Below are 13,983 nucleotides of genomic sequence, written 5' to 3'. Positions count from 1 at the left end.
ACACATATGTACTCGTAATATATATAAATATGTACATATGTACATAACGATTTCCCCCAACTTGTATAAACAACAACGTGCAGTCAGGCGGCTGGCCAACATACACACTTTCAATTTTGTATGTATATACAGAGCTTGAGCACTTTGTAAATATATATTTTTCATATTTATATACACACAACATGGTTTAAATATTTATCAAATACAGTTATGTTTATATGTGTGTCTCGTGCTATACATAGTCATTTTTTATTGCATTCTCTCTCATTTGCCACACTTTCTCACTCACCTGTCATGCGGCGCTTTATCCTTTTCACCTTCATGTTGCGTATCCGCCAGCGCGACTGTCGTTTCGCTGTCATTTTTCTTATCCTTCGGTTTGATGTTGTTGCCATCGCCGCCGACAGTTGTGCTCTGGCCTTGTGCGTTGTTATTGTGACTGATGGCAATTTCTGTGCTGTCGCCACTGCTGGCGGCGTGTTTATCATGGTTCTCGGTCATGCTGTCGATTGCTAGACGTTTAAACTGTTTGTTGTTATTGTTGTTTCGTATAAAATTTGTTTTTTGTATTTTTTATGCACCTATTTTTATTTAATTACGTTTAAGCCACACTTTCCGCACTTGCACAAATTAGCTTCATTTAATTAGTTGGCGCTGTTGCGCTTAAATAATCACTTGAATAATTTGCAATCACTCTTTGAACTGGTATTACAGGTGTATGCTGTGGCCTATAGCCAATATAGATAACACTCAATCACTTTTTGTAGTTTTTATGCCTTCGCTGCTGTTGGTAATTTATCATATGTATACCGCTGGTTGGGTCGGGCGTATGAGCAACGCATTTCAATGCATTTGAAAGGTTTTCAGAAATTTCAGCTCACATTATTCTTTATTAATCATATAATTATTTTTCTCAAAGACGATGTATCACTTGTTAGTCGAATTTCAAAAGTCTGCCTTTGAATGTCTGTAAAAAAATAAAATAATAAAATTTTAAATTTTTTTGTAGAATTTTTTTTTGTAATTATTTATTAAAATATTTTAATTTATCAAATAAAAATTTCAAATATATTAATTGTTTAAAGTACACTTTTCTGCTTTTACTCCTTCCCACAATCAGAGTGATTACTACCCACTGACTACCCACTCTCAATTACTAATTTATTTCGCGCTGTGTAAAAGGTCACGCCTTTTGTAATTAATTGTTCTCTTTCTTTTAACCGCTTCACCTCAGGCATTTGCACTGTCTGTGCGCCACCCAAAGTTCACGGCTACAAAAGTCTATAAAAGTATTTGCTTTTAATTCATTTGCTCCGACTTCAACGGAATACATTTCATTACATGCTATGTTTTAGATAATAATTTTTAAGTGAAGGACAAGATGGTGTGGTGTGTTTAAATGTGAAAATATTTCATGGGAAGTCGCCGCTTCTGCTTACGTCGAATATCTTAAAGGCCTATCGAATCCGAAATATGTTAACCTTAGTTTTTTGTGGCTTGTTATCAATATTGATTTACCACCGCATTCGACCTGGATAACGGAGAGTGAAATACCATGTAACTAATAATTACAGATAAAAGACAATACTTTAAGCAAGATCCTTTTTAATCCAACTCAGTACTAAACATAATATACAAAAAGTCTTGAGATCGATTGACAAATTATATTTGATTTCTGCTAGTAAATCCCTAGCCCTAGAGATGTTCACAAATTCTCAATCTTCGTCTGGGAAGAATTATATAGCAGGATACCAATAGCTTCCTAAAATTAATGCCACGGTAATCGATTCTTGAGAACTTTTTATACCTAAATAACGATCCATAAACTATGATTTTAAAGTTTATCTATCGCACGGTTTCCGACCATATTTTTCATAATTGACTTTTCTCCTGCAACGTAGAATTGAATTCAGTTTGTGCCTTCAAATAGAGACTTTGAAGGTTCAAAAGGTACCCAGAAAGCTAATATATATTTTCAACGTTGTAATATTGAATAATATTGTCCACATAAGTTGTAATAATACGTTTTCATTTAATATCCACTCATGCTTGGAATTCTAAAGAAGTTTATATGAAAAAGGTTTTCCAAATTTACAAATTTGTGTATTATATGAACTTTTTCGATAACAGTAATTAAATTAAATTAATTTGTTAGTTCCATTCTCATGCATGCTTGGAATTCTCAACAGGTTTATAGCTAAAAAATATTATATACCGCTATAGTTTATCTTTATATGGAATACAAAATGTAGTTTCTCACTACAAATGAAATGGCATACCAAATAGAAAATTTGATGCCAAAGGGTTTATAGAGTGACATACTATTTTTATATTCATGAAGTCAGCATAAAATGTAAAAATATTTACTTTTATTATACCTTTTATTATTTAAATTATCTTAAAAACTGAACTGAATTCTTAAAAATGTAATATACTCTATGCGCTTTGGAAAACAAAATATATAAATGAATATATTAAATTATTTTACTATTTGTCGTGTCTGAAGCTAATAATATCAAATAAAAATATAAAATTGACCCACCCTAATGTATCATATTTTGTACTCTATTAAAATGATATATATAATTGAGCGTCTTCCGTTCATCAGGTGTATGTGGGTTAAGTCACTTTCGACACTTTGATGAACTTAAATCTCTACGACCCATCTCTTTCTATTAAAAGAGTAGAAAAGTTTTGAAATTTGTTTTCACATATTTTTACATTTGTTCTTCTTGTTTTTATATGCTTTTAATACTTTTTTCCCCGTAGCTTTGCAAATTAGTTTGCAACTTTTCCATGCATTTTCATTTCACTAATTGCATTTATTTTTTAATATATCTGGCTAAATGAGTCTCAATCGGCTAACAAGACAACACATTACACGTAAACACCATACCAACACCAACACCAACACCTGAGAAGCTCTAATCACCCTGGACACACACCATTTCCACATGCAAATACACATCACTAACACGCTACATTCAGCACACTCACCACATCACCACTTACCATCCACAACACTCAAGAGCGCTCTACAAATCAATACTACACATCGATACACCAATACACACACATACATCAAACCGATAACAGCACACACGAGGACACCACACCGGCCACACAATCTCATACAAAAGGGATCGCAACAGGAGATCTCGCCCCTTCTTTTCGATACGCCGTCGAGTACAAGTTGTCACGCGACGCTGTTCTAAATCGCAATTTTATTCCATCCCTCCTCATAATTGTACTAATTGCCTATTAATTTAAAATCTGTTGAATAAAGATCCTAAGTTTGAAAAAACCAGAAATTACGAAGTGAATACTCGTTTGAATAATTGGTTAGTGTGAGTGCAAAGCTAAAAGGTGAGTGCGGAACAAATAAAGTGTCTAATATCTAAACTCGATTTTTTGTTAATATTTTCATTGTTTTTCTTATTGTTGTTATTATATTTATGGTTGTTGGCAATAAAACTATTTTATAAAATGAACCGTACTCATGCCATTTCCTGCTCTGTGGTAAGTAAACTTTGCAGAAGGCGGAGTGTAGATGGGATGATATGTGTGTATAAGTGTTTCGATATGTGTCTATGATTTAAATTCTGTTTTACACGCGTACAGACAAGTTTCTGTGAATAGTCACACATCTATTTATTGAGATGTTTATACACAAGTATATGGATATATAACCGTAATTCGTTTTTAAATGACTTACGGGACTCTTAGTAACTCTTCTTCAGCTTCTATACGTTCCTCCCTGTGTATGTATATATGTATATACCCTTGTGTACTTTTGGTGGTCATAATTGCTTTTAATGTCATTTAAAGGAGATAAAAATGTAGTAAATAACTCGCCACTTCATAAATATTCACACATATGTGTGTGTACATGTTTTAATTGGTTTTTATTGATGTTGTTATATATTGTATGTGCGGAATATATATATGTAGGCACGCAACTGCAACTTGCCCATTCACGTAATTCGTTTAATGCTGCAAACACTTGAACACGCGAAAACAAGTTCATAACAGAGTGAGTGAAAAAAATCGTACAGAAGAAGAGAATTTAACATAAATGATTTAAAAAAAAATTGGGAAAGCTTAGATTACAATATTAGGTCTACAACTTTGCTTCCGCCGTTACATCCGAGAGCATTCGATGAGCATCAGCCGCACTTTTCTTGGAATTAAAAAAAGGCAAAATTTGCCGCAAATGTCATGTATCCGGCTGAAAAAGTGACATTTTCAGCTGAGAATAAGTTTGGGATGCAAACAGATCTCTACAAAATTTTGTAGGGTAAATGTTGACACAAATGTCCAAGATCGATTAAAAACGATTTAATTGACCAGTGCTTGAACCTAGAGACATCTATTGGAAAACGGCGGAAGCAAGCTTTCATATATGCTTACTTCGAGCTTTATTCTAAGCATATAAGTGAAACTTTAAACCAACTTTCAAGACGAAACCAACATAATAACTCCCGTTTTAACTCATATGCCTTACAGTATTTTCAGTATGCTCTAGGTACATGCTTCTATCTGACAAAGTTTATCTGTCTACAGTTCTATCATTTATGGAGGAAGCAGCTTCTTAAAGTTTATCAAAATGTAAAGGTATGTTTCTAAATAAAGTGGTTTCTGTCATAGCTATTTGTTATCCAAATCTTATGAGCACACTCAGTCTAAATCATGTAGGATCTCGGAAGAGGTTGGATGTACTTTAGTTTAAACAATTTGAAGCTACTTGTTGAGTGAAGTATTTAGAACACCGAACTTAATTGCTGTAAATCAAGACACCTTTACGAGTGTATTCATTCCTTTATCACACACTGTTCATAAATGCATTTGCGTGCTTTCGCCAATGTGTTATATTGTAAACACAGAAGAGTACTTAATTTCGAGATAATCACTTGATATTAATGAGTTTTCAAAACGAACGTGTGCAATTTAAAATTACTTACATACAACAGTACATACATCGAGCATTTTAATTAACTTGCAGAATTAAGATAGATATATCACTACTTTCCTTATATTAAACGTCCACTAAGAAGATATTAAATCAATAAACTTTCAGGAAGTCGTAACAAAGATTGAATCAAACCAGATCACGTTCCAAGAGAAGAGAGTTAGTGTTCTTGAAGCTAAGAAACTATATGTCTAAACCTAAGTGAGGTAAGTCAGTTGAAGCACCATTGTACAGTACGATACAGTACGAGTATAAACTAAGACTAAATTCCTAGAAAGTCATAAGCCTGAAATTTAACACAAACTCATATTTCTACCGGTCTGAAAAACTCGTTTTCAAATCAGTAACTGATGGCTTCTTAACACCAGATATAAATCGATCGGTTTAAAGCTCTAAATTAAAAGAACCAAAATGATCACTTACAATCCTCTACCTGAGTGGTTTCGGAGTAACGATTGCGAAGCCGTAGTTACTTAAACAACGTTTCCTACTGTTTACTCTTTAGCGAACAGATGGTAGATACGGTAGATTGAACTTCTCCATTCGACAGCTGGATGATGTATCCACAGTGAAAGTAATTTTTACTTGGTGTCGGAAGTCCACTAAATGGTTTATTCTGTCTTTTAAGTAACGTCGGTCATAATAAGAGTACTTAGGATCAACAGACAAAACAAATGGCGATTCATTCTAAATAACATTGTCTAGACTGTAATTTTACTCGATATGATACTCGCTGTAGTCACATAATTTACTAAAAGACATAAAAAGCCAACGCTAAAATAAAATGTGTAATCAAAAGCGAGCGAAAAAATGATTTGTGCTTCAAAGAAATACGAGAGAAGGTAAACAACTAAAAGACCCAAATATTTCAACAACAATAAATGCTTTCGGGTTCCTTTCTTTGTAAAACAACAAAAAAGAATTACACATAAAAATCATTAAAAAAAATGTCGTTACTAACAGAAATAAAAACAATAACAACATAAAGTGGAAAAAATTAGCATGTAATAATAAAAACAAAAGCTCGGGTGCTCGTAAAAGGCACAAAACTCGTAACAAAACAAGTAAGAACAAAACAAACGCAACGCTCAGCACACAACGCATAAACTACATAACTTTCTACTTTCACTTATCTAGCAAAATACTACCACCTGCTGCCACCGCTTACACCACACACCGCTAGGTGAGGGTGTTTTGCGGCGCAGAACTTTATTTATTGCCATACTGTGGCAACGTTGCGCTTATTTATTGTCTATTTTGGCTTTTATTGCTGCTACGGTCAACGATAATTTTTGCATATTATAATTTCCTTCCTTCTTTTCTTCAACGCGCCACACATGTATTTATATTATGGGTACTCATATGCATAATGAACGTGTGCGGTATGCTTGTAAAGTTATGTAGAATTTTAATTATTATATTTAGCTCTGAATTTCATTTGGAAATATTAAACTGAGAATACCAAATCAAATTAAGAAAGCTTATGAAACGTAGCGTTACTTAAGTTAACTCGACGTAATTCACTAAACTTAACCTAATGAAAGTGAAATTACTTTAGGAAGTTAAATTAATTTATTACGATTTATTTAATTCAACTTAACTTAACGTAACTTAACTGAACATTACGCGATTGAAATGACTGAAGTAATTGAGCAATAATTTTGAAGTATTTTGCTGTAATTCTTTTTGCTTGACTTAACTTAACTTGACATAACCTAATTTAACTGATAAGTACATAAGTAAGCTAAATTTAAAGTACTCTCTTAATTTTTATAAACTTTAAGTTATTTAAGTTAACTTAACTTGACTTGTCTTGACTTGACTTGACTTAACTTGACTTATTATTAACCCAAACGATTACCCTCCTCCCGCCCAACCGACGCGTGGGGCGCAGTCCGCATACGAGCGGAATTTGCCGAGTCTAGAAAGGCAAGAGATTTTTAAGCGTCCGGTTCTCAAACTGCTCAGCTACAGAAAGAAACATTTCAACAGCTGAGATTTAAAAATTTATAAAAACAAAAAGTTAAAAATTTCTGAATATTATTTATTAAGAGAAGACAAAATAGTTTTTTTGATGCTAAATATTGAGTCAGATGGATCAAATGTGCTGGAATGCGAATTAAAATCATGACATATTCGGCAGAATGGTTCATTTAACTCAAAATTTGTTCTAGAAGATTTTAGAAATAATGGTCTAAACTGCCTGGATGAACGCAATGGGACATTAAACTTAATATCAGACAAAAGGAATGAACTACAAACTAAACCATTCAGAAGTTTTACTAGAAAAATTATACCTAGCATTTCTCTGCGACTAGTGAGTGTGGGAAGATTTATAAGTTTTAAACGACTAGTATACGGGGGAAGATTCAATCTTGAATCCCAATGTAAGTCGCCTAAAGCAAAAAGTAAAAATTGTTTTTGAACGGACTCAAGCTTATCAGAATGGGATTGATAGCTAGGATTCCATACCACAGAACCATACTCCAATATAGGCCTTACCAATGTTGTAAAAAGAATTTTAGTAATATACGGATCACTAAATTCTTTAGACCAACGTTTAACAAAGCTAAGAGCACCTTTAGCTTTTAAGATAATTGAATTTACATGAGAATTAAAATTTAGTTTAGGGTCCATATTAACTCCTAAATCAACAAAGCTAAAAACTTGCTCTAAACTGAAGTTATTTATTACATAGGGGGAAAGATCAACAGTTCTACGGGAAAAGCACATCGTTTTACATTTTTTAAGATTCAGTGGCATATCATTTTTGTGACACCACGTAACTAAATTATTTAAATCCGATTGCAACTCAGTCCTTTCGTTATGAGAAGTATATGATTTAAAAAGTTTTACATCATCCGCATATAATAAAATTTCTGAAAACTTAATTACTGAAGGTATATCATTGATGAACAACAAGAACAGAATCGGGCCGAGATGACTACCCTGTGGAACCCCTGAAGTGACACTAATTGAATCGGATAAAATATTATTAAATAAAACTTGTTGTTTTCTGTTAGTAAGATATGAGGATACCCATTCAAGAAGTCTTGGTTGAAAACCAAGAAGATTCAGTTTTTGCAAAAGAATTGAGTGAAAGGAATTACCTTAACTTAACTTGCAAAAAACATACAAAAAAAGCTTAAATAATTTATTATCTTTAATTTTATGTAATTTCGCTTATCTTCTTAACATAAAATAATATAACGTAACATAACTGCAACGAATGAAACTGCACTGTTTTAAACTTTACTTAGCTTAATTGGTATTAAACTAAATTAACAGAACTTAGACTATGATACCTTGAGTTCAACAGTATTCAGGGTTTGCTCAGTCGATATTGAAAATATTATTTGTGTCGATGTACTCTAAATTAACCTTTTACTTAGTGACCCGCATCACTAAGGCCGCCTTATCTAATAAATCTTTACAAATTGACGCAGCAAATACTTTTAAATTTCAACAACCGCCCATTCTTTGCCCACTCAACTTGCCTTGCGCATTGTTATCTTTACTTATCTTCTTCATGCATATCCATTATATTTTCCGAACTGAGCACTTATAATGCTCCAAAAAAATATCTCGAATTTTTTGTGCATATATGCATGTTTGTGTGTGCAAACTCGCTTTACTTAATCGCATCCTGTTCTTGTGTCCTTCCTGTGACCGGATAAACTACACAAACAATCAAAAGGTGTGGTTTGGAGGTCTTCACATATACGAGCACGAGTGTATATTGTTAGTCTGGTAGCGTGGCTTTGTGTTGGTGTACTACAAATTAAGCTGTTGCTGTTTACTATACTCTCTACTGGTGATATACACCTGTCTACCACGCCTTTACGCCCACAATATGCAGATTGGTCCATGGTCATTCCAAGTCAACGCCTGACATATTGTTGCTGTGGCTTTCAATGTTGATTGAGTCTAAATATTTCTAGTATCTGTGTTATGCATTTTGTTGTTGTTTACATTCTTTCTTACATTTACGTTCTGTAGATGTGCTTCAAGTTATGACTGTGAAAATATACATTTATGTTGTGGTTTTTGCTTTGTCTGCGGATTGTTATTGTGTATTTGTGAATTTGAAAATTCTCTCAAAATATTTAGTTATTTTATTTTGCACTTAATTTTATTGAAAATATTTGCTTGTCATTGATATAATCTTCCGACTATTTATTATGGTTTTCTGCACAAACGGAAGCTGCTTAGAGCTGTCAGAATGTATTAATAATAAATAAAATATTCAAATAATTCAATCAAGTAGATTAACCTATGCTTTGAATCCATGGCGACTAAAAATTAATTCCGATTTCCACATACAATTTATATAATTGTGGCATAGTGTTGCAATTTAATATTGAATTGCATTTAAATACGGTATTTTGAATACAAGAATATCAGTCCATTTTATTTTATTTTATTTTATTTAATTTAATTTAATTTAATTTTATTTTATTTTATTTAATTTTATTTTATTTTATTTTATTTTATTTTATTTTATTTTATTTTATGTTATACTAGCTTTTTACCCGCGGCTTCGCCCGCAGTGGAGTCATTAAATAAGTATGAGAGATAAAGGGCAAGGGTATAATAATAGAAATGAGTCAATATGATAACTAAATTTGATTGTTTGGCTAAGATCAACAATTTTTAAAAATTACTACAGACAGAAGTTTCAACACTTTAATATATGCTTATTGAAATGCAACAACAAATGTTAAAATATATCCGAGGTATCCGGTATCCTAGGTATTATAACACTATTTCCCTTACCGACACCTGTTAATATAGTAGCACCAAGTATGTTGTGTCCAAATTTTGTTATCCGAATCTTTGTTCCATTACATAGCCGAGGAGCATCTAGATTTCGCATAAGCATTACTGGTACATTTGGTTGCAATTGAAATTTATGTGACGGTACACCCGATAGTTCAAGTGAATTTAAAAACTCCACAGGATATGAAGTACTTATTATTATTAAACTTTACCACCGGAACAGCACATTCCAGCAGTTTCATCTTTCCATTTAAAAGCATCGCAGTACTGACATTTTTTATTCATTGAGCCAATAACAATTAATAGATGATTATGTTATTCAATTGAAGGATCATATTGAAACCCAGTACCATTAAACACAGCCCAATCATTACGCATTAAATTTCTGCGCCGCGTGGTCTGCATGTCTGCATTATGAATTCTTCTCGCCTGCGATTGTTCTGGTGTTTCTATTGCTCTTCTAGTTGTCTGCAGTGCAGCTTGTCTTTCTAAACTAACTCGTGCCTGAAGAGGCGTTTCAGCTGTTCTCAAAACTCTTTGTTGCTCTTCTTGTTGTTGTCTTCTCAGCTCTGCGTGAGCAGAAGTTTCTTGATTTCGTGCAACTTTTGCGGCCCGGGCCGCATAAGATAGACCAGATTTCCGCTTTCGAGGCATTTAAAAAAAAAGCAGAGTAAAAATTAACATCAGCGAGTAAGATCTAAAAAAATAAAGTAACAGCTAACCCCAAAAATTACGGATAACCTCAAAAATTGGAATAGTTTTATACTGCATGTAACGACAGAAGAAAGTCACAATAAATATAGAAAAATTATAAACAGTTGAAATTATATTCAAATGAATTAGATATTTTCGTTACCGCCGGTAATACAATGAGACGGTATTACAGCATTCAGGGTTGAAACTTCATGACTGTAAAACTTCATTACTGAAGTACATAGCTAAATTTGACGATTTTTTGACAAACAATTGTTTTATCTTTCGTAAAAAATTTTTTTTTAATATAAAGTTGCTTCTAGTACCTTCAAGAGTATATGTAGAAAGTTTCATGATGATCGGTTCAGTAGTTTTTGCGTGAAAGCGTAACAAACAAACTTACATTCGCATTTATAATATTAGTAGGGATTATTTTATTTCATCCTATTTTATTTTATTTCATTTCATTTCATTTCATTTCATTTTATTTCATTATATTTTATTTTATTTTATTTCAGTCGCACCCGACGCCAACAAAGTTTACGTTCTAACATAACACATGGCCTTTCGATATGGAACTGATTATACATTATTTATTTACCTTTTGCTATGAATCATGTCAGCTTCCATACACACGCGTACACAGTTAAATCGGTTTTTTGCTACCGAAAATTATTTCATGCCGAAAATATATTGATAAGTACAGTCATATACATATGTACATACATATATAGTATACCGTTATCAGTGGCAATGAATTCTGTGCACTATCTTAGCGCTGATTAAACGGCTAATTGCCACACTAATTGATATGATGTTCAGTTATGTATGTATGTATGCATTCGCACTTCAAAATAAACAAAAACACGAAAAAAGCTGAGAGTTAGACTCGCTTGAGAGCAGCTGGTGGATTAATGTTTTTCTGCTCGTCGCTTGAGAAAAGTTGCACTGAAGTAATTTTACACTAACAACTACTGGTGGTCAAGCATTTGAAATACTCCCGCTTGTTGCTTCATATTTTGAAAGCTTTCTTCAAATGTGCTCTCTTCTACACTTTCACTTGTTTATATTACACATTCGCTGCCGCCGCAGCCTTTTCATGAACCACTTTTATTTTTATTTAGACCTTTTTATTTCTTTTATTCTCAAATATTCAAAAAACCACAAGCGTTCGTTCTCCGTTGTACAACCGTTACCGGCGCGAGTTTAACAGCAACTGAGTTCGGAAAATCGGCGATGTTGTTATTTATGGCCAGATCGACTGTTGAACTAACATTTCGCTGTTACGAAATGAGATGCGCAACAGCGCTGGGTGGATAACTGGATGTTCGTTAGTGGCGGCGATGTTTTCGTGCGACACTGTGGAGGTCAAACGGCGGTTGGGAAACAACATACTTCGTGGTGTGGAATTTCGAGAACTCAGCAGTGCAGGATGGATAGTGTCGAGTTAAGTTGACGATGAGGCCGATTCCGTTTGAAGAAAAGAGTTAGTGTGTTGATTTTAAACTTTATAAATTTATTGGGGTGTGTGTTGACAATATTGTTAATTGTTTTAAATGTAATTATTTAGAATTAAGTGTTAGTGGATATTTAAAATAGTGACCTGTTTTGTGTTTGTATTCCTTTTTATGTGTTGTATAGTGTTTTACTCCTCCGTGTTGTTGTGTTGGGTATAATTCGTGGTGTGGATTCGTTCTCCTTGGTTTGTTATTTCCCTTAGGTTTTGTGGATTGATGTTATATTCGTTTTTCACTTGGTTTATGATTTTTGTATAACTGTGGGTTTGTGTTTACTTTAATTTGTGTGTTCACTTTATTTAAAAGCGCGGGTTTTTGTTCGGGTTTTTGTTGTTTTCGGGATGTTCACTTCACTTGCTTTTCTCTATATTGTACACAGGGTAATGTGTGATAGGTGAAGTTGGGGCGGTTTGTCTCCTCTGCATTACTTCTCTATTACTTTTCGGAGTATATGAGAATAATGCAGAGGAGTATTTGTTTGGACTAAACAGATAGATATATGCATATATATATTCCATGTTTCCACGTATACCAGCTGAAGAGCAGTCCAATCCATGCAACAGTTTGTTAAGAGCGAATAAAAGAGGTTAGTAGTTAAGCATACAGTAGCGGTTGTTTTAACAGAGGACAGTATGGAAACAGCACATACTATCCTTTATCAACCTCCAATAAATTAGTAAAGCTGTCATCTCTGAAAAACTACCAATACTAAGTAAGAAACCTTTTCATTTAAGAAATAGACTGAAGACTAAAAACCGGTTGAAGAGACACAAAGCAATAATAACTTTTAAGGCGGCTATATCCGAATTTTCGTTCGATTAGAGTACACTGCATCCACATCTTACTATATAATATCAAGTAGGCACTCCACCATCCGTCCGAGCTTGTGTTTTTTTGACCACAATGGCATCCAGATTGCAGATTCACATCTCACTCTTTGATCAGATCTAAATCTGTGACGATACGAACGTAATACAATTCCGAGTATACCATTCCGACTCTTTTGAACTTATAGATTCATAGAAGGAAATACTTAAAACTTGAGTACGAGAGATTGAGCTCGCTTAAGGCTTTATGCGCTTTACATGATTCCTTTAGCTGTCTAACTAAATGTAATTTAATTGGAGAAAGAGTGAGACAACATCTCAATATGTCGAGTGACCCACTGAGATCCCTGAAATACCATCCAAATCGAGTTTATGTCAAATTCTAGTGTTGGAGTTGATGTTTCTACTTAAACAGTACAACCAAGCTAATATCTAATACTAAAACAATTGACAGATATTATTTCTGAGGATAATATGGTTGAGAATTCGCTCACATAGTGAAAAAGAGATATTTGTTTATTTAACTAATTTGTAAATGGTACTCTCTCTAACGGTAAAATCCAAGTCCGTTTTGATTATGTAGACCCGGCATTCGCTGAAAAAGTTAGTATAAGCTCATAGTCAAAGAGTCAAAGCATATATTCATGATCTTCAACGTACATCCTTTAATTTCTAAATCATAACTTGAGCAGCTATTCTCTGCTGGTCCACGGAAAACAGCTGTTAAACAAACTAACATGCCACTGTTAACGAAAAATGTTATCAACAGCAGTAAACAGCGGCCGAAAATCGCCGAATGTAAACACTGTTAACAGTTTGCAGACACTCTGTTAATACGCAAAGGCCACCTGTTAAACTTGAAATGTTACAAAGGATATGCTGAAATGCAAGAAATGCTATTCAAGATTTACAAGGACACAAACACAAACAAACAAGATTGTGGTACATACAAATGTACATATGTAGGTATGTGTAACACTCATCCCTGGCTAATCTCTTATCGATTATCAAAGCGCTAAAATGTCTTGTCTCTAACATATGAGCTAGTTAATAAAGTGATTCACTTAATTAACAAATTAATTAGTTTGATTAGAGACGTAGAAGCACGTGCCGGTAAATAGCATAATTATGTACTGTTATATTTCATGTGTATAGAAACTGAGAATACTATAACAACTCTGCCGAGTATTCTCAGTTT

At 33.4% G+C, this 13,983-nt stretch overlaps 1 protein-coding gene across 1 annotated transcript; it reads right to left on the bottom strand.

Annotated features, from left to right (window-relative positions):
• Positions 1–281: 281 nt before the first annotated feature.
• On the bottom strand, positions 282–11,646 carry LOC128922029 (ABC transporter G family member 5-like). The gene is made up of 2 exons (XM_054231338.1): positions 11,043–11,646; positions 282–967 (listed from the first exon to the last, which is right to left on the bottom strand). Exon 2 carries the CDS (start codon positions 499–501, stop codon positions 286–288), a length of 216 nt encoding a protein of 71 aa, XP_054087313.1. The 5' UTR covers positions 502–967; positions 11,043–11,646; the 3' UTR covers positions 282–285.
• Between the last annotated feature and the right edge of the window lie 2,337 nt (positions 11,647–13,983).

This window comes from Zeugodacus cucurbitae, chromosome 5 (genome assembly GCF_028554725.1).
Source record: "Zeugodacus cucurbitae isolate PBARC_wt_2022May chromosome 5, idZeuCucr1.2, whole genome shotgun sequence".
NCBI classification, from domain to species: domain Eukaryota; kingdom Metazoa; phylum Arthropoda; class Insecta; order Diptera; family Tephritidae; genus Zeugodacus; species Zeugodacus cucurbitae.
Note: the sequence above shows the minus strand (reverse complement) of the source record. Positions and strands in the feature narration are given on the sequence as shown.